This window comes from Mus caroli, chromosome 8, assembly GCF_900094665.2.
Source record: "Mus caroli chromosome 8, CAROLI_EIJ_v1.1, whole genome shotgun sequence".
Classification (NCBI taxonomy): Eukaryota; Metazoa; Chordata; class Mammalia; order Rodentia; family Muridae; genus Mus; species Mus caroli.
Genome location: NC_034577.1, coordinates 75,403,633 through 75,425,029, shown reverse-complemented (window position 1 = coordinate 75,425,029; position 21,397 = coordinate 75,403,633). Strand labels below are relative to the sequence as shown.

At 53.1% G+C, this 21,397-nt stretch overlaps 2 protein-coding genes across 4 annotated transcripts in view; one reads left to right on the top strand and one right to left on the bottom strand.

The window, feature by feature from the left end:
* The window catches only part of Rfx1 (regulatory factor X1), a 29,809-nt gene extending 11,648 nt beyond the window's left edge, over positions 1 to 18,161 (bottom strand). The window contains exons 1-8 of one of the 3 annotated variants that reach the window (XM_029480556.1): positions 17,911 to 18,161; positions 10,691 to 11,029; positions 4,862 to 4,971; positions 4,626 to 4,709; positions 3,609 to 3,716; positions 1,855 to 1,968; positions 858 to 950; positions 145 to 474 (exon numbers count right to left, since the gene is read on the bottom strand). In XM_029480556.1, the coding sequence (XP_029336416.1) occupies positions 145 to 474; positions 858 to 950; positions 1,855 to 1,968; positions 3,609 to 3,716; positions 4,626 to 4,709; positions 4,862 to 4,971; positions 10,691 to 10,988 (1,137 nt within the window). In that variant the 5' untranslated portion in view covers positions 10,989 to 11,029; positions 17,911 to 18,161. The remainder of the gene's footprint in view (positions 1 to 144; positions 475 to 857; positions 951 to 1,854; positions 1,969 to 3,608; positions 3,717 to 4,625; positions 4,710 to 4,861; positions 4,972 to 10,690; positions 11,030 to 17,910) is intronic. The other 2 variants (XM_029480557.1, XM_021169956.2) reach the window with 2 other exon arrangements.
* LOC110299972 lies at positions 17,672 to 21,397 on the top strand. The gene is made up of 2 exons (XM_021169958.2): positions 17,672 to 17,952; positions 18,156 to 21,397. The coding sequence occupies exon 2, from the start codon at positions 18,361 to 18,363 to the stop codon at positions 18,844 to 18,846; it is 486 nt and encodes a 161-aa protein (XP_021025617.1). The 5' UTR covers positions 17,672 to 17,952; positions 18,156 to 18,360; the 3' UTR covers positions 18,847 to 21,397.

Genomic DNA, 21,397 nt, shown 5'->3' with positions numbered 1-21,397 from the left:
GACATCTCACCCCACCCGCCTTGGGCTGCAGGGGCGGTGGGAGCCTGGACTTGACGGCGGGGCAAAGCGGCTCCCTGAGCTGGATGCCCTTCCCCTGCCCGCCCTCCGCCCCCTGCGGTGCCTCCGCTGTCCGCCACCACCTACTTTGAGGGCAGTGCCGAACACTAGCACCTGGGGCATTCTGTGGATCCTGACCCTCAGGTCGGGGCTGGCTCGGGCCGAGAGCCCCCGCTGTGGCTCGAAGACCACCCTCTGCTGCGGCAGGAGCAGGTGTGGGGGCAGCACGCCCACCAGCTCCACCCACTGCTCCACACCCGGCTCGTAATGGAGCGGCTGCTGCTCGCTGCCTAGCTGCAAGGCCTCGCCACAGCACGCTGGCCCAGGCCCGGGAGGCCGGGGCGGCGGCTCCGGCGGTGGTGTGGGCCGGGTTTCTTGCTGCTCTGCCTTCCTAGCGGGAAACTGACTGCCTGAGCTCTGGAGGACAAACAGAGACACTGGGGTATCACCCGGCTGTGAACTCATGGCCACCCGAATGAAGATTCCCCACTTGGGATCTCCTTAGAGAAGAGAGGAACTAACTGGGCACTATCAGAAAGAAGCAGAATTCGAATCCAGCCCTCTTTCAACAAGGCCTGTGTCCTGAGTGGTCAGGTGCTGGGATGGGGACGGATTCAGGATGAAGTCTGAAGCCGAGGGCTAGAGTGAAACCTCACTTCTGCCGGGCTTCAAACCTCAATTGCTCCATTGTCCCTGCCCTTTAGGGTCCCCAGCTGGCTCCATTCCTCCCTCTGGATTAGGTGCCTGTACCTCCAGCCACAGCCCAGGACTAGTCTGATTGCCCCGACATAGACACGCACCTCTTGAGCAACGTGAACTGGCTGCAGTCCCTGCACAGTCAGCTGCTGCACCGGGCCAGCTTTGGTCTGTGGAGTGGCCTGGACTACTGACCTCTGGCAAAGAAGGGCAAGGAGAGGCAAGTTCGACTATGGTAACCATGGCAACTAGGGCAGCCTGCCCCATGCATGCTCAGAACAGCCCTCTTGGGAAAGGCTGCCATTCCTCAGACAGAGAGCAGCCTTTCCGTGTGGGGTCCAGTAATGCAGGCCTTCCAGGTCTCTTACTGCCTGCCTCTGCCATCTGGAGGTCCAGAGTGGTTCTTGCACGGGAAGGGAATAGCTGTGGATCCTTTGAATTGGAAGGTTTCCATTTCCCCTAGCAAAGAGCCTACGGCTCCGGCTTATTTGAGGTTTTCAGCCTGGTACTGGGGAACCAACTGGCTTTTTGGTTTTGCAGAAAAGAGATGACACCCAGGGCCTTGTATATGATGGGCAAATGCTCACCCTGCAGCCTTCCCAAGGTGGGCTTTTTCTTTTCTTTTCTTTTCTTTTCTTTTCTTTTCTTTTCTTTTCTTTTCTTTTCTTTTCTTTCCTTTCCTTTCCTTTCCTTTCCTTTCCTTTCCTTTTCTGTCTGTCTGTCTGTCTGTCTCTCTCTCTCTCTCTGTTTGTGTGTGTAGAAGTCAGAGGACAACTTGTAGGAGGTGGTTGTCATGCAGGGCTCGGGGACAGAACTCAGTTATCAGGATTGGTGGCAAGTGTGCTTTACCCACTGAGCAATCTCTCTGGCCTACCAGTGTGTGTTTTCAAAGCCATAATGTGCCCTGTGAGGCACCTCTACAACTGTCACAACTAGGGACACTGAATCTAGATAGAGGCAGAGAGAGGCTCTCGTCATATGCTCACATGGTAGGCTGGAGCTGGGTCCATCTGCTTAGCTCCCACAGGCCAGGGACCCAGACATAGGTGGCTACTTGGCCTATACCCATGGCCCTAGCTACTGCCCGCCCTGGTCAGGCACCTCTTGGGTGACAGGGACACTCTGCTGGACGCTGTGAACCTGTAGTTGCTGCACAGTGGCCGCAGGAGTCCCAGCTGTCTTGCTGGTGGAGTTGTTGGCCTGCACTGGTGACCTCTGTAAGAGAACAAACAGAGACAATGTCAGAGCCAGCTGTGCTTGTGTCTGGGGCACCCAGGCCCTAACAACCTGCCTCAGAAGGACTCTGGAGAGGGTAGGATAGCCCACAGCAGCCACAAATACTGCTCTGCAGGACTCTACCTAGATGGGGCTGCAGGTGTCTCAGCCTCCATGAGGGCCAGAGGCCACTTGTAGCTTCTATATCAGAAGAACTGCAGCAAAGGTGAGAAAGAGTAGGCTGGGAGCTAGTCTGGTCCCGTGACCCAGCTCCTCCTGATCCTGCCAGGCTTCCCAATGGGACAGTAGTAACAACACTGAATCTACCTTCGCCTTCTGCTGCCCCCACTGCTTGCTGCAATGGATGCTTCAAGACCCCCATTTCCCAGAGAAAGATGCCCAAGGCCACACAGTGAGCCTGTGTTTGCTCTAGGGCATGCTGCACTAGCGTGGACTGCAATTCTGATGTGAGCAAGTGGATGAATCATGGGTTTTACTAGTTCTTCCTGAGACGGGGTCTCACTATAAAATGCAAGTTAGCATCACACTTGAAACCTTCCTGTTTCAGCCTCTGTATGCAGATGTGTGGCAACCCAGCACCATTAGCTCTGTTATACACAGGAAATACTGGGCTATAGTGCTGGAGACCTGCCCAAAGACTCAGCTAAGCCTGGCATCTGGCCCTGTATTATTTTTCCTTCCTTCTTTCCTTCTTTTTTATTTTATTTATTTATTTATATATTTATTTATTTTGAGAAAGTGTCTCACTATGTAATAGCCCTGACTGTCCTGGAATAGAGTCACATCATAGAGCTTGGAACACACACACACACTCACACACACACACACTCACACACACACTCTCTCTCTCTCACACACACACACACTGCTTGTGGACGTTGTACATCGTGGTGCGCACTAGGCTCCGCACCACGATGTACAACGTCCACAAGCAGTGTGTGTGTGTGTGTGTGTGTGTGTGTGTGTGTGTGTGTGTGTGTGTGTGTGTGTGTGTGTGTGTGTTCCAAGCTCTCATGATGGAACTCTATTCACTCTGAAGCTGGAAGAGAAAACTCTTACTTCTGGACTACAGCTCTCTCAACATCGGCTGGGATGGCAGGGCCAGGCAGACATTAGCTGGGAAACCCACCCAGGGTCACTGGAGCAGGGTGGAGGACTCAGGAGCTGCAAGTGAACTCAGGGCAAAAGAGCTCCAGCTGAAGCCAGGCACAGTGGTACACACCTGCAACCTAGCACTCGGGACTAACGCAGGAGGAGCTCCCGGTAGAGACCAGCCTGCTCCACATAGGAGGTCGGTGCTAGCCTGCATAGCACTGTAACACCCTGCCTCAAAAAAAGGTCGGGGGGCGGGGGACTGGTGAGATGGCTCAGTGGGTAAGAGTACCCGACTGCTCTTCCAAAGGTCCGGAGTTCAAATCCCAGCAACCACATGGTGGCTCACAATCATCTGTAACGAGATCTGACACCCTCTTCTGGTGTGTCTGAAGACAGCTACAATGTACTTACATATAATAAATAAATAAGTCTTTAAAAAAAAAGGGTCATGGGGGACAAATATGCTGCTGGGGCCCATGGCTAGAACAGAGAAAGATGGGACGACGGCAGTGAGGCACACTTACCTCAGGAGCAGAGTGCACCTGCTGGGCACTGTGCACCGTCAGGGAGACCTGGCCACTCTTAGTGCCCGGTGCTGGGCTCTGCACCACCAGGTGCTGTGTGGGGATAGCCTGGGGTCAAAAGAAAAAGAGCATGGTCAGTAGCAGCACCAGCCATAGCCAAGTCCCGAGTTTTGTTTTTCCGTGCTACGGATGGAACCAGGCCCTAATACATATCCCACTAACGAGCCCCTCCAGTCTTCTGCATTTCAGTGAGCACCTATGCACCAGGGAACATTCTAGGCTCACCATGCCTGTCAGCCCAGGAACTGCCCTGCACCCAACACAGCACAGTTATGGCTCTACTCCATAGCAGGCGACACACAAGCTCAAAGTTGATGTGGAGCTTGTTGAGCCCTGAAGCCAAGAAGCAGCAAAGCCAGAGCTGGCTCCTGGTTCAGAAGGCATGGAATATATGCTAGAGCCCACTGTCAGTGCATGCTTGCACTCCTCAGATCGGGAGTTCAAGGCCATACTCCATTATATATGGAGTTTCAGGCTATAGAAAACCCTATCTCAAAACATCCCCTGTTACAGGAGAGGAACGTTCTTATCCTTACAGTCTGTTAGCACTGGGCTGGAATGGAGCTTGGTGACAGAGCACATGTTTATTATGTTCCAGTGCTGGGTCCCAGCATTCAAGCACAGTCCCAATATGAGCTGAGAAACTAGAGCAGTCAAGGGCACCAGCACCAGACTGTGGCCTTCTTGGACTCCACTATAAGATGCTGGGTCTGGACCCACAGGCTTCCTGCTGTTGATCCTCCCCAGTCTTCAGTACAGTGACTCCTGAGGCTGCTTGGCCATTGGGCCCTAGGGTATTTAATCTTGCCTCTAGAGGCCACTGCCCAGAGTCAGGAGCTGAGGCAGCCTGAGGATGATACCCTTGCCTGGGACTCTGGCAAGAACAGACACAAGCAAGCAGTGGGGAAGTAGTTCTCTGCCCCACAGGAGGCTGGAGCCAGGAGCCAGGAGCCTTACCTGCTGTGGCACCTGAATGTTGGTAAGCTGCAGGGGGGACACATGGCCTGGCTTGGCCTGCACACTTGCCTGGACCAGCAGCCGCTGTGGAGGCAAGAAGAAAGGAGTTGAATGAGGGTTGCTTACCAGGATGGGTGGGTGGAGGTAGCTGCTGCCATATCTTGATAAGACAGGTAAACAGATGTTCATGGTAAGGTGGAGGAGAGCCTCTTCCCCCAGTGAAGGCCATGTCCTACCTGCTGGGTGCCCTGCACCTGCTGGACCACTTGGGTGGGAACACCGGTCTGGCTTGCCGTGGAACTGGGGCTGGCTTCTGACACAGTCTCACTAGCCCGCATGGCACCTTCTGTGGGAAGAGGTTGGCAGGTCAGCTCTGCCTACCGTCTCTGTCTCTATTCCAAGAGTTAGCCCGTCAGCAGAGGGCAATGCAGCCTATAGTCCACCCTCGAGACCTGGCTTCTCCCAGTCCTGCCTGGCCTTTTCTAGCATCCGTCAGAGGTACATGGCAAGATGGAGTGAGCATGCAGAGGACCCAGGACCCTTGGCATATGGAATTAGCCCCTGATCTCTGTTCTGAAATATGTCTGAGGAGCCTCTTTCCCACGAAAGCAGAACCATGGACATGGACAGACAGTAGACTAGATCCTCACTTTCTTGCTCAAGTCTTGGCAGCTCAAGAAGGACCAAGTGCTGAGCTTCTCCTGGCTCCTTAGGAAACACAGTGGTCAGAAGTGCTCTCGAGCCTTCTTCCCATGCCTGAGTGGAGTGGAGGCAGCAAAGGCTTCAGAGCCCAAAGTGCAGGTACTTATGTTGGCAGGCAGCCAAGAGACAATCTTAGAACATGGTGCCCATGCCTGCTCCTAATGCTGCTGTCCAGCCATGGCAGGAGCCAGCCTAGCACTATGGGAGCAGCAGAGTGTGCAGGAGGCTTTACACCCAACACCTTGGACAACTAATCCCTCCCATGGCTCAGAACTGCTTCTTAGATAAACAGTCTGCTCCATCCGGGCTGCTGGGGGCCTGGGGCCAGGACACGAGGAAGGCTAATACCCAGAGATGCTATCGTCAGAGGCAGGTCTCATTTTAATACACATACTGCTACGTGATTCATGGGACAGCAGGGAAGTGTGCAGGGACAGTGCCCCCAAGACAAATGGCCAGGAGATTCTTGCTCAAGCTGGGGAGTCACCTGGCCTACCCCTACATGTAGCCTAACTAGTTAGTTCCTCAGTAGCTCAGGGGCCAAGGTCAGGAGGGGTAGCCATGAGCCTGTTCTCATTCCCCAGTACTGCCTAAAGGAACCAAGGCCCCAGGCCCACCTTTCTGGGATCTGGCAGGGGTAAAGGTAGAGGTCCAGAGAGGTCACCTGATCTCCTAAAGGGCTACACAGCAATGAGGGTAATCAAAGGGACGGCCATGTGACACTCTAGGGCGTCCTGGGCCACTTGAGCTGGTACTTGCCTTTCTCATTCATTTTCAGGTGACAAAGACCTTGTATCACCCAGCTGGGGGGAGGGGGGGCTGGCCTGGGTCCAGGGGGTTCCCTGTATGCCCACATCACCCAANNNCGTACACCATTTCTTTTTTTTTTTTTTCCTTTGGTTTTTCGAGACAGGGTTTCTCTGTGTAGCCCTGGCTGTCCTGGAACTCACTCTGTAGACCAGGCTGGCCTCGAACTCAGAAATCCACCTGCCTCTGCCTCCCAAGTGCTGGGATTAAAGGCATGTACCATCATGTCCGGCCATACACCATCTCTTAAGTTGCTGATCTTATTAGGCAAAGTCGCACAGACTGGCACAGGGAATTGGGGCGCTCAAAGACACATATCGTTGAGGTTTCCATAATAGGGCTCAGCTTCCAGGAGGGACACAGGAAAAGGGGCTGGCTAGGGAAGGAGGCTGGCTCAGTCGCCTGAGAGGATCTGAATATGCCCCAGAAATGACCAGATATGGGAGAGTTGTCAGGGGAGACTTCCTGTGGCCCTTCCCAGGCCTGCTTGGTACCTACACCAATTCTAAGCAGTGATAGTTAATTAGGTTTTGCTGGAAGCCTCCCTCAAAACTGCTTTAGTCTTCTCTGGTTCCCAGAGAAGGCCCTCTAGTCACAGGTCTCATCCTCTCTCCTTCCCCCCAATAACTGGGCTACCTGGAATACAGGGAGCCAGGCCCAGCTCAAGGATGGGCACTGGACTGAGGAGACCCACAGGGAACTGCTATGGCTCCGGGTGGGAAGCCACACAGACATTGGCCCTGGCCACCTGCAATGTCCAAGGGGCTGGCCCTTGAGCCAGACCCGGGCAGCTGGACACCTAGGCATCTGCTCTAATCAGGCATCTATCCTAGAAGCGATCCTGCTATCATCTGCCTTGGGGTGGCCCTTAATGCTGGGCTCTTCCCTACCCACCAACCCTAGGAGGGTGAATGGGCCAGGGCTTCCTAGCTATGTTTTGAAAGGTGAGCTGGGAGGAAAGGAGGGAAAAGTAGAGTCTAGGGACAGCTGTGTCTGTTGGCCAATTCTCTTCTGGGTGTGTGCATAAGCAGGGGGATCCGAAAGTTAGAGTTAGGAACAGAGCTAATGTCCTGTTTGCATCAGACAGCCTATCTCCATGTGGCCACCCCTTCCTTCAAGTGCCTGGCTCCTCCACCTCCACCTGTTCACCCCTCAGCTTAAAGAGAGCAAGCCAGCTCTCCAGGAGGCATTCTCGTCTGCCAGGACCTCTTTTTGCTACTGGGTATGGACACCAGGACAAGGATTCTGGGCCCCTGCTAACCCCAGGACTCGTGGATTCTTGGACCTTACTTCCCCTTCTTTCCTGGAGACGCTGACCAGCAGCTCCCATTTTCCTCTTGTGGGCACAGTGCTCCTGCAGAGGCACAGGTCCTCTGGGGGACCACAAGCTAAAGGGAAGCAGAGAAGCCTGGGTGGCCCTAGTGTCTCCTGCAGTCTCCTTGGTCCCTCTGGCAGGTCTGGCTTCACCTCCCCAGCCTATGGAGTAGGTTCAAGAGGCCTCATGGGAGCTCAGGATTATGGCTCTGTGTCATCTGACCAGGGAAACCTGATCTCCCTGCCATCATCTCTAGTCACTTTAGGGCAGAGCATGGCCAGACCAGGCTAGATGTCTCAGCTTACTCCTGCTGCCTCCTCCAGGGGTACGGGGCAGCCCTTCCCCTGCAGCCTTCCTGGTGAGCCCAGATTGTTCCTGGCTCTGGAGCTGGCCTAGGTACCTCCCTGTTCATCCTCTCCAGTGTCAGCCTCCCCTTCCTCAGAGGACTGGCTCACAAGGGCAGCCTGGAAGAGGGAGTAGGAAGACACCAACACAGAAGCTGGGTGGGTAGCAGCCTCCCTCCTCTTCCTTAGCACTCATAGGGGCAACAGTGACACCTGCAGGGATGGGCTCACTCCTGCCAGAACTCAGTGGGATGACATTCCCAGAACCATGGTAAAAAGCAAGCAACAAGCCACTGCCCAACCAAAGGTGTGAGCCTGGCAGAGTGACACTGCAGACAAGAGCTGCAGCCAACCCTGACCTGTGCTTTGTCCCCTGATAGCATGCTATATCTCCACCTCACAGCTAGTGAGACTGACCTAGGCCTGCCTGACTGAAATGCCACTCTGGCCCAGGACTTTGAATACCAGGTCTTCCCTTGGTGTGCCATGAAGAGCTAGGAGAAGCTGAGGCAGGGCCTAGAACAGTGTGCCTATTCCAGATTCTACTCCGAGGACACCAAATGCTTGCAGGAGGAACTTGTGGTGGGTCATTCAAGGGCAATGGGATGTTAGGCTAGATAGCCTCAGCTTGTTGTGCTGAGCCAGGCTCATTGCACAGAACCTAGAGACAGAACCCTGTCTTCAAAAACATCACTACCATACGATGCTAACTCAAGAAAAGGACAGATGGTGGGATCAGAGGGCAGGGGAGTGGCTTCTGAGGAGAGACTGGAGATGAAGGTAGCAGAAAGGTTAGCCTGGGTATGCTTGAGGTGGTAGGTGCCAGGGTAAAAGGAGAAGTAGCTTAGCTGGTGAGCTGGCATGGCAGGAGGCTGGGGAGACTCAGTCATGTTGGGCACAGGGCTAGGAGCTGCTGGGCAAGACACAGGCACTTGGAGCTTATTCAGGAAATGATGGCAGAAAATTCTTTTTTTGAGATGGGATCTTGATTTATAGCTCAGATTAGCCTGGAATTAGACTCTTCCAGCCACACCCTCCCCCAATGTGATTACAGGTGTTAAGGGGTGCTTTTCTGGGAGAGATAGGGGCCAGCATTCTAATACTGCAAGCTCCTATGCCCTAGAGCCTCGCTCTGGAATCGTGGTAGAGACGGGATGTGAAGAGGCCTAAGTAGCAGCTAGGGACAGGCTCCTTGTGGCTACTGTGTGAATAAGGAATCGGAGCTAACCAGAGATGGCATGGACATGGTAGAGGCAGAGGATCTGGGTAGGTTTAGGAAGGAGGGAATGGGGCGGAATAGCAACATCTGGAGAAGCAGGACAGAAGCAGAGGCTAAGCTGGGCCTGGGTGGAAGGGGACATCTCATAGAGCCTGTAGGGAGAGGGCATAAGATGACCTTCAGTAGCCACACCCGGGTGGACTAGTCACAAGATCCTGGGGTCACAAGATCCTGGGGCTCAGGGCAGAGGCTAAGGTGGAGACCCCAACAGGCACATGGCAAGTTTGACAGTTAGATCTGGTGTCACCAGCTTCCGAAAAGGCTGAAGCAAAAGGCTGACAAGGTGAAGGAGGCAAGGCTGCACAAAGTGAGCTCGGTGAGAGTGGGCAGCTGATGAGACCCTGTCTCAAATAAGAGTAAAGAGAGAGCTAGGGATGGAGCTCGCTGAAGAGCTGCGGGCTAGAGTGTGTGAGGCTCTGAGTTCAAACCCCAGTACTAGGAGAAAGGAAGGAGAAAGAGCCATGACACTGTAGGAGGCCATCAGGAGGATGGTGACTGGAGCAGGGCAGGGCCCTAGCCCTTTGCTGCTATGGATCAGAGGCAGAAGACAGTGGCGGCAACCAAAAAGGCAGATGTGATGGCAGCTGGGCAGGCGTGTAGGACAGGTCTGAGGTAGGAGGAAAACGGCCAGGCACCGCCTCGAGGCCAAGAGTAACAAAGGCCCAGGATGACCCATGATTCTGAAAGGATGGGAACCCTGATGGGAGCTGTCAGGAGCAAGGTCACAGGTGGCTGCCAACTGGGTGGACATGAGAGATCAGTAATTACAGAGCTAGTAGTCTATGGACATATGACAAAGAAAAACAAAAACAAAAAAACCAACGAAGAGTATTCCGGGCAGGAGTTGCAGGCCCTGCAGAAGAGCTGGGGCAGTGGAATCACTCCACCTCTGAGGAGTTGTAGGCACAGTCTGGCCAGGACCTGATCCCACTAAGGTCAGGGAGAGTGCAGGTGTCACACTGGCTGTTCCGGTGAGTGCAGCTTCTGCCTCTTTCCTCTGCTTCCCAAGAAGGGAAGAGGAAGAGGGGCAGAGGCTGGAGACCTGTGGTGACACCCCAGAGGGACTTTCAGCTGTGGCTGATCTTCCCTTGTCCACATCCTCAGGCTGTGACATTAGACTCAGCTCTATTACATCAGACCTTTTCCATGCTACACTGTTAGCCATGGGCTCAGGAGCGTGCTTGGCCACCAGGTCCTGCTCCTCCAGGGAGGAGAGAGAATACATCTCAGCCATGTAGACAGCATCTCTCAAGGACCTCTTCCGGGCCGGCCTGCTCTAAGCTGTCTCACATGTCCTCATTTAGAGAAGCTGAAATGGTAAGACCTAGGCAGAGAGGCGCAGGGTCAGTGGGCAGCCTGACGCTTGCAGGTGTGTGCAAACTGAATTTCACCATCCCATCCTCTTTTCTGAGGACATTTTACTTGGGGACAGATAAGCACAGAAGCATTCCAGTGGGATGAGAAGCTCCTCTGCTTGGCCCGAGTCCCTTTACCCAGAGATGCCCTGATTCGCTTGCACAGGTAGCCCCGGCGCGGACCCCTGGATGCTGAGCTCCCCACGCTCCTCCTCTCAGAGATGTTCCAAGCACTCTGGCCACAAGTACAGATGTGAACTTACCCGATACGGTGACCACGATATACTGCTGAGCCACAGGGGATGGGGCAGGTGTGGCAGGCTGTGAGGGTGCAGGGGCAGCCGGGAGCTCTGCCACATACTGCTTCTGGCTGCCCGGAGGTTGCGTCTGGGGCTGGGGGCTTTGCAGCTCGGTGACATACTGGGGCTGGGGGGTTGCTGCAGCAGGAGGCTGGGGTGCTGCTGGGGGTGGTGGCTGGGGCAGGGCCTGGGGCGGGGCCTGTGGCGGCTGGGATGCTTGTGGGGCTGCCTGTAGCTCAGTAACATAGGACTGTGTTGCCATGCCAACAGTGAATGATAATAAATAAGGCGGTTTTCCTCTTCCTTGAGTAGAAAAGCGGGGGAGAGAGAAACAGAAAAACAAAGAAGAAGAAAAAAAAAAAGAATTAATCTACCAGCAGAAGAAAACAGCCAGCTCCCAGCTCCCTGGAGATGTCTTTGGGCTCATCACTAACTTGATTAAATCCCTGGCTACATACAATGGAGCCATCCCTGTGGGGTATCTGGGAATAGATACAGGCAGGATTCCTCACCCTCATCCTGAGCCTGTTGCTCTTGCCCTCCACCCCCTGGCACCTGAACATGCCCACAGTGCATCAGGCTATGCCTGAGACAACTCTCCAGACTGTCAATGGCCTCCAGAGCACCTATGCCATCCCGCTCACAATGAGCCCAGAGAACACCTCCCCGCTTTGAGACAGAGTCTCACTATATAGTCCTGGCTAGCATGGAACTGCTGTGTAGACCAGGCTAGACTGGAACTCAGAGATCTGCCTGCCTCTACCTCCTGAGTGCTGGGATCGCTTTTCTTTTGGTGTTCTGGGGGTGGGACTCAGGGCCTTGCACACACTGGGCAAGTATCCTGCTAGTAAGCTGCATCCGTAGCACTTGGTCTTTCACAACAGGATCTCCCTAAGTAGTCCAAGCTAACTGAAATTGTAATCCTTCTGCCCCAGTCTCTGGAATGGCATGTGCCACTATACTGCCTTCAAGTGGGCATCTCCTAGGCCTCTTGCTGCAGAACAAACCTGTTCCATATCCAGCCAAGCTGAGAGCCAAGACCAACCATGACACACTACTCTATTTGAGAATTTACAACTACCATAGTGGATCTAGACAGTTTTCCAGATGAGGAGGTGAGGCTCAGAGAAGGTGAGGTGCTGGTCCCAGGCCACACAGCAGGGAAACGACAGGCCTGTCTAACCCTGGGCATTCTGAGCCCTTTGCAGTCTGAAGGTGGAAAGGCTAGTCACAGAGAAAGGTGTACTCTCAGAATTCCACGCCAAGGGTCATCTGAGTGCCCTCACAGCAGGGTGCCATTCACAGGCCCCAGGCAGCAATGGGTCATCTGAGTGCCCTCACAGCAGGGTGCCATTCACAGGCCCCAGGCAGCAATGGGTCTGCAAGCTTGGGGTGTGGAGTGTTCCAGAGGGTGGGAGTGGCTGGTCTTACCGAGGTGTAGAAGCTTGTCTGGCTGGTACGCAGCCTATCGTAGCATGAGACAGCAATGGCTTTGAAGGGTGCCCATTTCTAGCACCTCAAGCTTGTGTCTTTGTCCTGGCTGTCACCCTAGGCCACACAGCACCCAGGCTAAGAGCTTGACAACTGGAACCACTGCCACCCATGTGAGCAGGTTGACCTCTAGTGCAGGGGAAGGCTGGGAACCTAACAACAGCTACTGTTCCGCAGACACTGTGGCACCTGCCTGGCACCCCAGCCTCGGCACCCACCGAGAACTTAGCTCTTCATCCTGGTGTCCTATCCATCACTAACTTTATTCAGCCCCAAGACTCGTGGCTGACCCTGAGTTCTCACCACACCAGTGAGGCCTAGACCTTAATTGCTTCTCACAGTAGACAGAACCTTCCCTGCCCTTCCCACCAGAGCCAGGGAGTTGGCACAAGCACCCAAGAGGGACTCGCTGACAGCAAGGCCTCAACATGTCCCCTGCCTCCCGGTGCCTGCCTCTCCAGGAACCTAGGCTCCACCCTTAGATGGTAGACTTGGGAGGCAATTGAGAAACAAGCCCTGCACAGGGCCAATGCACAGCCTGAACTTGACTGGCCTGGCTGAGTGGCTTTGGGGGAGCTCCACCACTCCCTCCCTGTGGGATGGCTGATGGCAGCCTCCCATGCAGATCTGTGGAGCTGCTGGCCCAGCATACACCAGGCCTGGGATATTCCCTTAACAGCACTCCCACCCCCCCAAAAAAGGAAGGGAGAGAAAGAGGAAGGAAAGGCTGGGCGCTGAGGGATGTCTGTAACATAGTCCCTAGAGACAAAAGTGCTCCCATGGAAGTGTGTGTGTGTGTGTGTGTGTGTGTGTGTGTGAGAGAGAGAGAGACAGACAGACAGACAGACACTGAGACTACAGAGCCCAAGTAGCACACAGAGTAGCAGCCAGCCTCAATGCCACCCCACCCAACCCTGCCAAGAACTTGAGCATCAAGGGAAGTTTACCCATCAGAGAAGGAAGAGGCCATAGTCCACCTCACAGAAGGCAGCACATCTTCCACTGACCCCAGCTTCTGGCAATGTTAAGGGGTTGCATCTGAGCCAATGTGGCTCAGGGTTTGTAGCCATCACCATGTGCCCCATGTGAACCTTTTTGTAAACATTATGCATTGACTGACTTCTGTGCCTCAGTTTACCCATCTGTGACCTGGGTTCACAGGGTCACTGTAAAAATCCACTATGATCACTGTAGTAGTCAGTGAGTAGCATGGACATTGAGAGGTGTTATTACCATCCATTCACAACTATACATGCCCTGCATAGGCAGCCCTTGGGGAAATGTCTTAACAGAGCTCAGCATTTGTAGTGTCCCTAAATATATTTTAGCTAGTCCCTCACAGTACCCTCCCAGAAGTCCAGGACTACCTAACCTAGTCCAGGCTGCCTCGGGACTAGATGGCTCTCAGGCAGGAAAGGGTTCCTGGGTAGTACCTTCTCATCCATCCCTCCTACACGAGCTAGGTTAAGCTGAGGCTCTCAGGGTGGGGGTGGGGGTATGAATCATACATGTAGATGGGGCATGAATGCTTCCATGCACTTGAGCACAAGACCCTTGGTTCATGGAAGGCAGCACAAGGAAAATGGAACCTGCCTGGGTGCTCTGTCAAGGAGCTGCTGAACCAACCGCTAACACACCAAGGTCTGCGAAACCAACTGCTAGTTTCCCGTGAATGCTTGAACCTATTCCCAGAGCTGAGAGTAGCTATGTTTGCTTCTATGGACAGACTGTATCTGTTGGCTACCAGCTGACTCTGCCAACACAGCGACAGAGCAACAGTTGAGCAGGTGTTGCAGACTTGGGGCAAGAAAACAAACTCCACACAGATTTCAATGCTATGACTGTTCACAGGACATGGCATTTATAAAATATTCGTGTTATAAAATGTTCTTTTGATCTTTTCCCATCATCCCAACTGTCAAAGTCATGCCTAGTTCCCTTCCACACACAGACAGCATGGCTGGAGGTGCAGGGCAGTACAGACCAGCCTGGCCTAGTCAGGTGAGGTTGTATCCTATCACAAGACACAGGCAGCAGGCTGCAGCTGGCAGACATGCCACAGATGTCAGATTCTAGAACCAGGTGTTACAGGAGAGGGAAAGAAAAGGTACCCAGCCCATCTGTAGGACAGCTTTGGTAATGGGTCTGAAGGGAAGTGGGGAGTCCAGTGGACTAGTCTGCACCCTGCCCTTGGCCTCTACTGACTCATTTATCAGTCGTTCTCACGCCTATTCTGGGCTGGCTACTTCTCCTTTAGGCATCCTTGCTTCTCCATCTTCACATGGCCTCTGTCCTCAGGGATGCGTCCAGAGCCTGCAGGATCCCTTGAGCACCTGAACTGTGTCACGTCTCATCAGAGAACATACAACACTCAGGATCCTTCTCATGACTGTGGGGCCTTCAGGACTGTCCCTCCAGACCCCATGTCTCTGGCTCGGAATGTTTTAGCCACTCTCGCTCTCAGCCTAATGAGACTCCATTCCCTCCTGTCTTGGGGCCTTGGCACCTTCTTTTCCCCACTGCCTAGCATTTTCTTCTAACCCCGTGCCCAGCCTAGCTCCTTAACATTCAGGCCACTTCCCCTGGTCACCATGTGCCCCTCCCCCATGCACTCTGAAGCCACTCTTTAATGTTCTTGCCACTGTGTAGCCCTGCCTTTATTCCTTAACAGTTTCTCTTCCCTGCTGAACTGGAAAGGCAAGCTCCAGAGAGGTACCCTTTATCCCCAGCTCCTCGGATGACGGGCATACACTGAAAGTTCACCACCACCCCTTCCTTTTTGGCAGTGGTAGGGATGGTACCCTGGGTCTTACACACACTAGACAAGTGTTCTCCATTGAACCTAAGCCCCCGGGCACTCTCTGTGCACAGGGCATAGGTATGCAGCTGAATGAAGACAGTACTAGCAACTATGGAAGGAAGCCCAGTGGGAATTCTCTGACGACTGAGACTCCAGAGGAGGCTGCAGCCAGGTGCTGGACCGTCATCCCTGCACAACAGGACCCACACATAAGAGACCCTCTCTAGTTCAGGGCTGTCAAGGAAGAAGGTGAGTCCTGGTTCGAGAATTCCCCTTCCCACCTTCTCCATAGCTCTGCCTCAGACCTACAGAGCTGGCAGCTGAGTCAAGACCTCTTCCCAGACAGCACTTTTCTTTCTGGCTACTCCCAGGAACAAAGGTCACTCAGTGTTGCAAGCAGAGCGGGCAACACTTCTCCACAGAAAGTACAACTCTATGTCAGGCTTGGTGGCACAGACCCGTCATCCTAGCTACTTAGGAACCCAAAGAAGCTCACACGTTTAAGGCCTCCCTGGACAACTTAGCAGGGCCATGTGTCAAAATAAAAAGTAAACGGGCTACTAAGGTAAGTTAGCATGGAAAGGGAAGCTGCTACTGAGTAAACACGCTCAGACCCACGGGCTGAGTGCTGCAAGGACAGAGCCGACCCCCACTAGCTGTCCCCCGCTCCACAAGAATGCTGTGCAACCCACGTGTGCTCATGTAGACACAGACACATGAAATAAGGAAATAAATGTAGACGCTTTACATGTAAAAAGTATACTGAGGGCTGGGTGAATAGCTCAGAGCAGAGCCTGTGCTTAGTCTGGGGGCGTCTTAGGTTCAATTCCCGGAAAACAAGAGAGCTGAACTCCTTACTAGAGCTTCCTCCTGTCAGCTCACAGCAACAGGCGTCTCTCTGACAAAATGATAAAACACAACCAACAGCTAATTCCGACAACTGGACAGGAAGTGACAGTCATCTTAACGGCAGCTGACATCATTTGAACACCATTGTGTACTTGATGTTTAGTATGTGACATATTTTGGGAGATACACACAGTAACGTGAAGTTAAAACGATTTGTGCCTCTAGATGAGAGCATATGGACACCCCTCCCTCCCCCAGTGACTGGATTCACTCAAGAACACACAGGTAGAATTATAAAAAGCTCAGGCTGTGCCAATCTTCCCCAGCCAAATGACCCTTCTGGGCCCTTCAACTGTGACAATTACTGGAAAGGACGAGGCCAAAGCAGCCAGAGAATCAATGCCATCACTTTCTGCTCCAAGTCGGCCTTCCCTGATAGGAGGTGGAGGCTTTTTAAAAAAAGCAACCTAGCTAACTCCAGCCAGCATCTTCCTCAAAGTTAATCCTCATAGCCTTAAACTTGAAGACCCTTTGACGGGTGTAGGAAAAGTCCCTACAACTGGGAGTCCTTGCTTCCTTGCTTAATTTCCAATGGAAAAGTCGACCCCCTTAAGAGGGCTGCAGTGTATGCCAGTGCCACGTGCAAGGACCTGGCTGCCCATGCAGCCAATAAGAACTGCCATGGCTGGGCTGGTGAGATGGCTCAGTGGGTAAGAGCACCCGACTGCTCTTCCGAAGGTCCAGAGTTCAAATCCCAGCAACCACATGGTGGCTCACAACCATCCGCAACGAGATCTGGCGCCCTCTTCTGGTGTGTCTGGAGACAGCTACAGTGTACTTACATATAATAAATAAATCTTTAAAAAAAAAAAAAAAAAAAAAAAAAAAACCGCCCGGGGTGGAGGGGCTCCCGGCCCCCCCCCCCCCCCCCCCCCCCCCCCCCCCACACACACACGAAGGTCCTGCACTAACAAATGTCTCTCCTTGCCTCTGATGCTACACCGGCTCCTGGCACATGGGACCTGTACCACCTTATGACATGTGACCCTCTTGATACTGGCCTGACTGACATATGGCAGGCCACGAGATGTGGCTTGAGGAATCTTAGACAGCTCCACTGGCTTGCTGTTTCCACAGGTGGAGACCTTAATTGCTATGGAGAAACCCCCAATCACCAGAAACAAGTGCCCGATACCGGCACCAACCTAGGGATGAGACAGCACACCAGAGAACAATTTGGGATCCTCTACATCTCTGGCCAAAGATCACATCTCTCCAGGAGGAGATTCAACTTCTGACAACTAAATCCCCCAAATTAAAGCCAATCTTATTGAAACTTGGTCATCTCTTCACATCCTCTGGGGTTTAAGAGTGAGGGTCACTTTGCAATCAACACAAACAAGTTATCAAGTCTCATTGAGAAACAGTAGACCGGTGTGGTGTAAGATTCAAGGATGAGCCCTAGGGAAATTCTTTGAAGGAATTTTAGAGTTAACTATACTGAAGGAGATGGCCACAATTCTTCCCATTTTATAGAAAGAAAAACAAAGGTCCTAGATGGAATAGTTGCACATCCGGGTTCTAATTCTCAGGCAGGTATGCACCCCAAACTGCTGCTCCTCATCCGGAACACCCGGACAGTCCCAGTGTCGCCGGCCGCACCCGACTCCGAGGGCGGAGAGACGCCAGACCCCGCCCACCTCCCAGTATCGCCCCGCCTCCGCGCGCTGTCATTGGTCCAGCCTCCGCAGACCCGCCTCCCCGCACCTCCCGACACATAAAAGCGCCCCCCGCCCCAGCCGCCCGACCTCCACTCGCCCGCGGCCTGCGAGCACCCGCCCCTCGCGGGGGCCGGGCTGCGGGTCCGGGGGCGGGTGGTGTCGCCCCGGCCGAACCCCGGCCCCCTCCCCCACAGTCCCGACACTCGCCGCCGCCATTTTGACCGCCCGCCCCTTCCCTCAGGACTGTACTCAAGCGACAGGCGCTGCGCGGGCCCGGCCGCCCGCCCCGGCGCGCCCAGCTTGCCGGGCGCTGCCCCGGTTACCTCGGCTTCTCCGCACTTGTGTCCGCGGAAGGCTTTGAGGAGGTGCGTGGGCGCTGTGCAGAGGGGACCGAGCGCGCCGGGGTCCCCAGGCCGGGCCGGGGGCGTGGGGGTGGGGGGCGGCCGCAGTTGTTGTTGTTGACTGGCGTTGCTGGGTTGCTTGGTCGCCACGACTACCGTGGCTATGGCGCCTCCGTTTCCCTCACCGGGGCAACTGTTGCTACCCACCCTACTACGTCACACGCCAGGGCGGACCTCCAGGGCAGCGATTGGACGGCGCTGGGAGCTTCCAGCATGCTATTGGCTACCATCCACGCTTTTCAGTACCCTCTCGACTTCACCGAGCTCCGATTCCTCAGTTCGGACGTCCGTCAGAGAAAGCTAAACCCTAAAAGGCAAGCGAAGCCCGTCACTCGCGCGAGGAAGCAGCCCTGAGAATTACAAGGGGGTGGGATGCTGCTCCAAAATCGGCTCTCTGGTTGGACTAACGAGAGATCAATCTCGTCCAAAAGTTTGTCGCGCTCTCTTGCACAGGTCCACGGGGCGTCGGGAATTGTAGTTCGGTCCTACGTACCGGTGAAAACCTCAAGACTTCCTCCTTGCTGGGCCACTCTCTTGCCTCTGGCGCTCATGTCCCCTAAGGAACGCAGCGACTCAGTGCTGCCCTTCTGTGACGTCAGCGGCAGAGGCCGCACTCGGAATTCGATGACTTCACAGGCGCGTTCTCTTGGTCCAAGAGGGTTGAGAGGAATCGGCTGGTACGATTCTAGTCGGAGCCCCGGAAAGGTCACAGCCTGGCCGCGCCGCTATCTCGGCCACTCAGGCAGTGAAAAGGTCTCTGGCAAGCAGACATTTAATGAGAGGACGATAAGCAAAGGTCAGCGGCGTTTATCCCCAGAGCTCCCCGCCGCTCCGGGCCTCAGTTTCCCCAAGAGATAGGTCAGCTGCTGCCGGAGAAGGTGAAACAGAAATAGCCCCGATGGGAGTGAGTGCTTCGAGCTCAGAAATTAATCATCAAGATAATATTCTAAAGCAGTTTTTTAAAAATATCAATTAATGGGAAAAAGAAGACGCACGGAGAACCAAATGTCAAAAGTTAAATGCAGTCATTCTACTGGCACCTAGGTTAGGGGAAAGTGGCTCTTGTGTTCAAATATTTTTGTTTATTGAGTCAGGATTCTTTTCTAAATGAGATTCTAACTGCTTTTTCCACTAGGGAATATAAATAACTGCGAGAGAGATGATGAATATGTTAATTAGTTCCTTTATAGTAACCACTTTCGCTTTACCAATTGTTTAATAGCCTATTGTCTTCTTCAAAAATGTCCAAGATGGATAGAGTGGCCCTGTAGACACAGCTGCTTTGCAGGCTGAGGCAGATAGATTGCTTAGAACTGAGCTATAGAGCAAGTCCCAGCTCAAAACGATGTGGGTTTTTTTTGTTTTGTTTTTTTTTTTTTTTTTTGGTTTTGTTTTTTGGGTTTTTTTGAGACAAAGTTTTAGAGGCAGGGTTGGTTCCAAACCACCTCTGAAGTTGATGGTGACCACCTCCTAGCACTGAGATTACAGGGGTGTACCACCACACCTTAAGTTTTGCCACCCCAAAACCTATAGAGTTGGGGATGGAGAAAGGCTCAAAGCTTGGAGCCTTCATTCCAGCTCTGCTGAGTTATATGGACAAAGTGACTCCACCTTCTGAGCCCATTCCCCATACTTCTAATATGCAAAATCCAGAATTATACATGTAGAAACAGACAAGTGTCTACCTTTGTCTTACCTATAATATCAGAACCTCAATAAACAGAGTCATGCTTTAGACGGGCCCTGTAGTTGCTCTAACTGTGGAAAAGAGAGAAGGGAGAAAGAGGCTTCTGTGACCATTATTTTCTGAGGAGAGGCCCTCAAAATGAGGGGCATGGGACATGCACCACAAAACCTAGTAGAAGGAAGGCCTGGACCACTCTGCAGCCCAAGGCAGGAAGATGGAACATTTGAGGCCAGCCTATGCAGCCTTGTGAGAGCTGTTAACATAAAAGTAAGAGGTTGAGAAATAATCTCAAATAGTTAAGAGCACTAGTTTCCAGAATCCACAAGGCAATTTGGGCTCACAACCACCTGTAACTCCAGTTTCAGGGAATCTGACACCCTCTTCTGGCTTCTGAGGACACCAGATACAGACATGTTGCACAGATATACATGCAGGCAAAATACCAGTACACGTAAAAAAAAAATGTAATTGTTCTTAAGATGCTTTTAAAAGTTAAAAAAAAAAAGTGAAAACATATGTAGCTCACCAACAGAGCACCTGCCTGAAGTCTACCATACAGGCTCTATCTGTGGCCCAGCTGTAGGACAGTCTCAGAATACCCCACCGAGGGGTTGGACATGTAGAAGGCATAATTGAGACCAGAAGTTCCATCTCCACACCACAAAACAAGATGAGACAGGGAATTGCAGAAACAAAAGAGGGTGCCCACATCTGGTGGATGCACCTGGTTACCCGGCAATTCTACAGAGATGCAACATCCCAAGCAACTAAAGCATTCTTCCTGGTGACAGATGAACACATACGTGGTGGCTCCAAGGAATAGGGTTGCCCCACCTGCACCTGGAGATGCAGCACCCAGCTGTGAGTGTCCCTGGTCAGGCTTCCCATGTCACAAGTGTGAGCTTCAGCAGAAGGAAACACAGCTGTTCCCAGTCCCAAGAACCCCACAAGCACTGAAAGACATTCAGGCCAGAGGGCACAGAAGCACACCTCAGCTGGCAGGGGAGCTTCACTCATACCCCATTGCCACTTCTGTGAAGACTTGAGTTTCCAGATTACAGGAAGAATGCTTGTGCGAAGGGACCTAGAAGACTTGGTTGTACTTCCCATCATTCCCCAGCTCCCAGAAGACCCTGAACTCTGAAACAGGCAGAATCAAGGCCAGAAAGAATTTCTTCAACTGAAAAAGGAAGTTCACAGTGGCTTTCTGGTGACACACCCGGCCAGAACATGGGCCTGGTTCTAGCCTCTCGCCCACACAGCTGGTGCACCAGTTCACAGGAAGTGGAGGGGGTGGGGACACAAATTAGAGAGTGACAAGAAGGCATTGGGCTGGAGCTTGACTCGGTGGTAGAGAGCTTGCCTGGCATGCTCAAGGCCTGGATTTATCTCCAACATGAAAAAAAGGGGTGTGAGGGAAGTCTCAGTGGGTAAATCCCTTGCCTTGCGAATAAGCGGATCTGAATGTGATGTCAGTCCCGGAAAAGTGAAGAGAGGAGGGTTCTTAAGGCTTGATGGCCAGCTCACCAAGTCAGTGAGCTCCACGCCACTGAAAAGCATGCGTGGGGACTGACAGCCAGTGGTGCCCTCCGCCCTCCATTTGAACACCCACACATACTCCTGCGCCTGAATGCTGTTGGGTAGCAGATTACAACCTTGCATCTTGGAAGAAAGTTTTTTAAAGCACAGAATGTTAAAAGAGAGATTAATCAATAAAGTGTT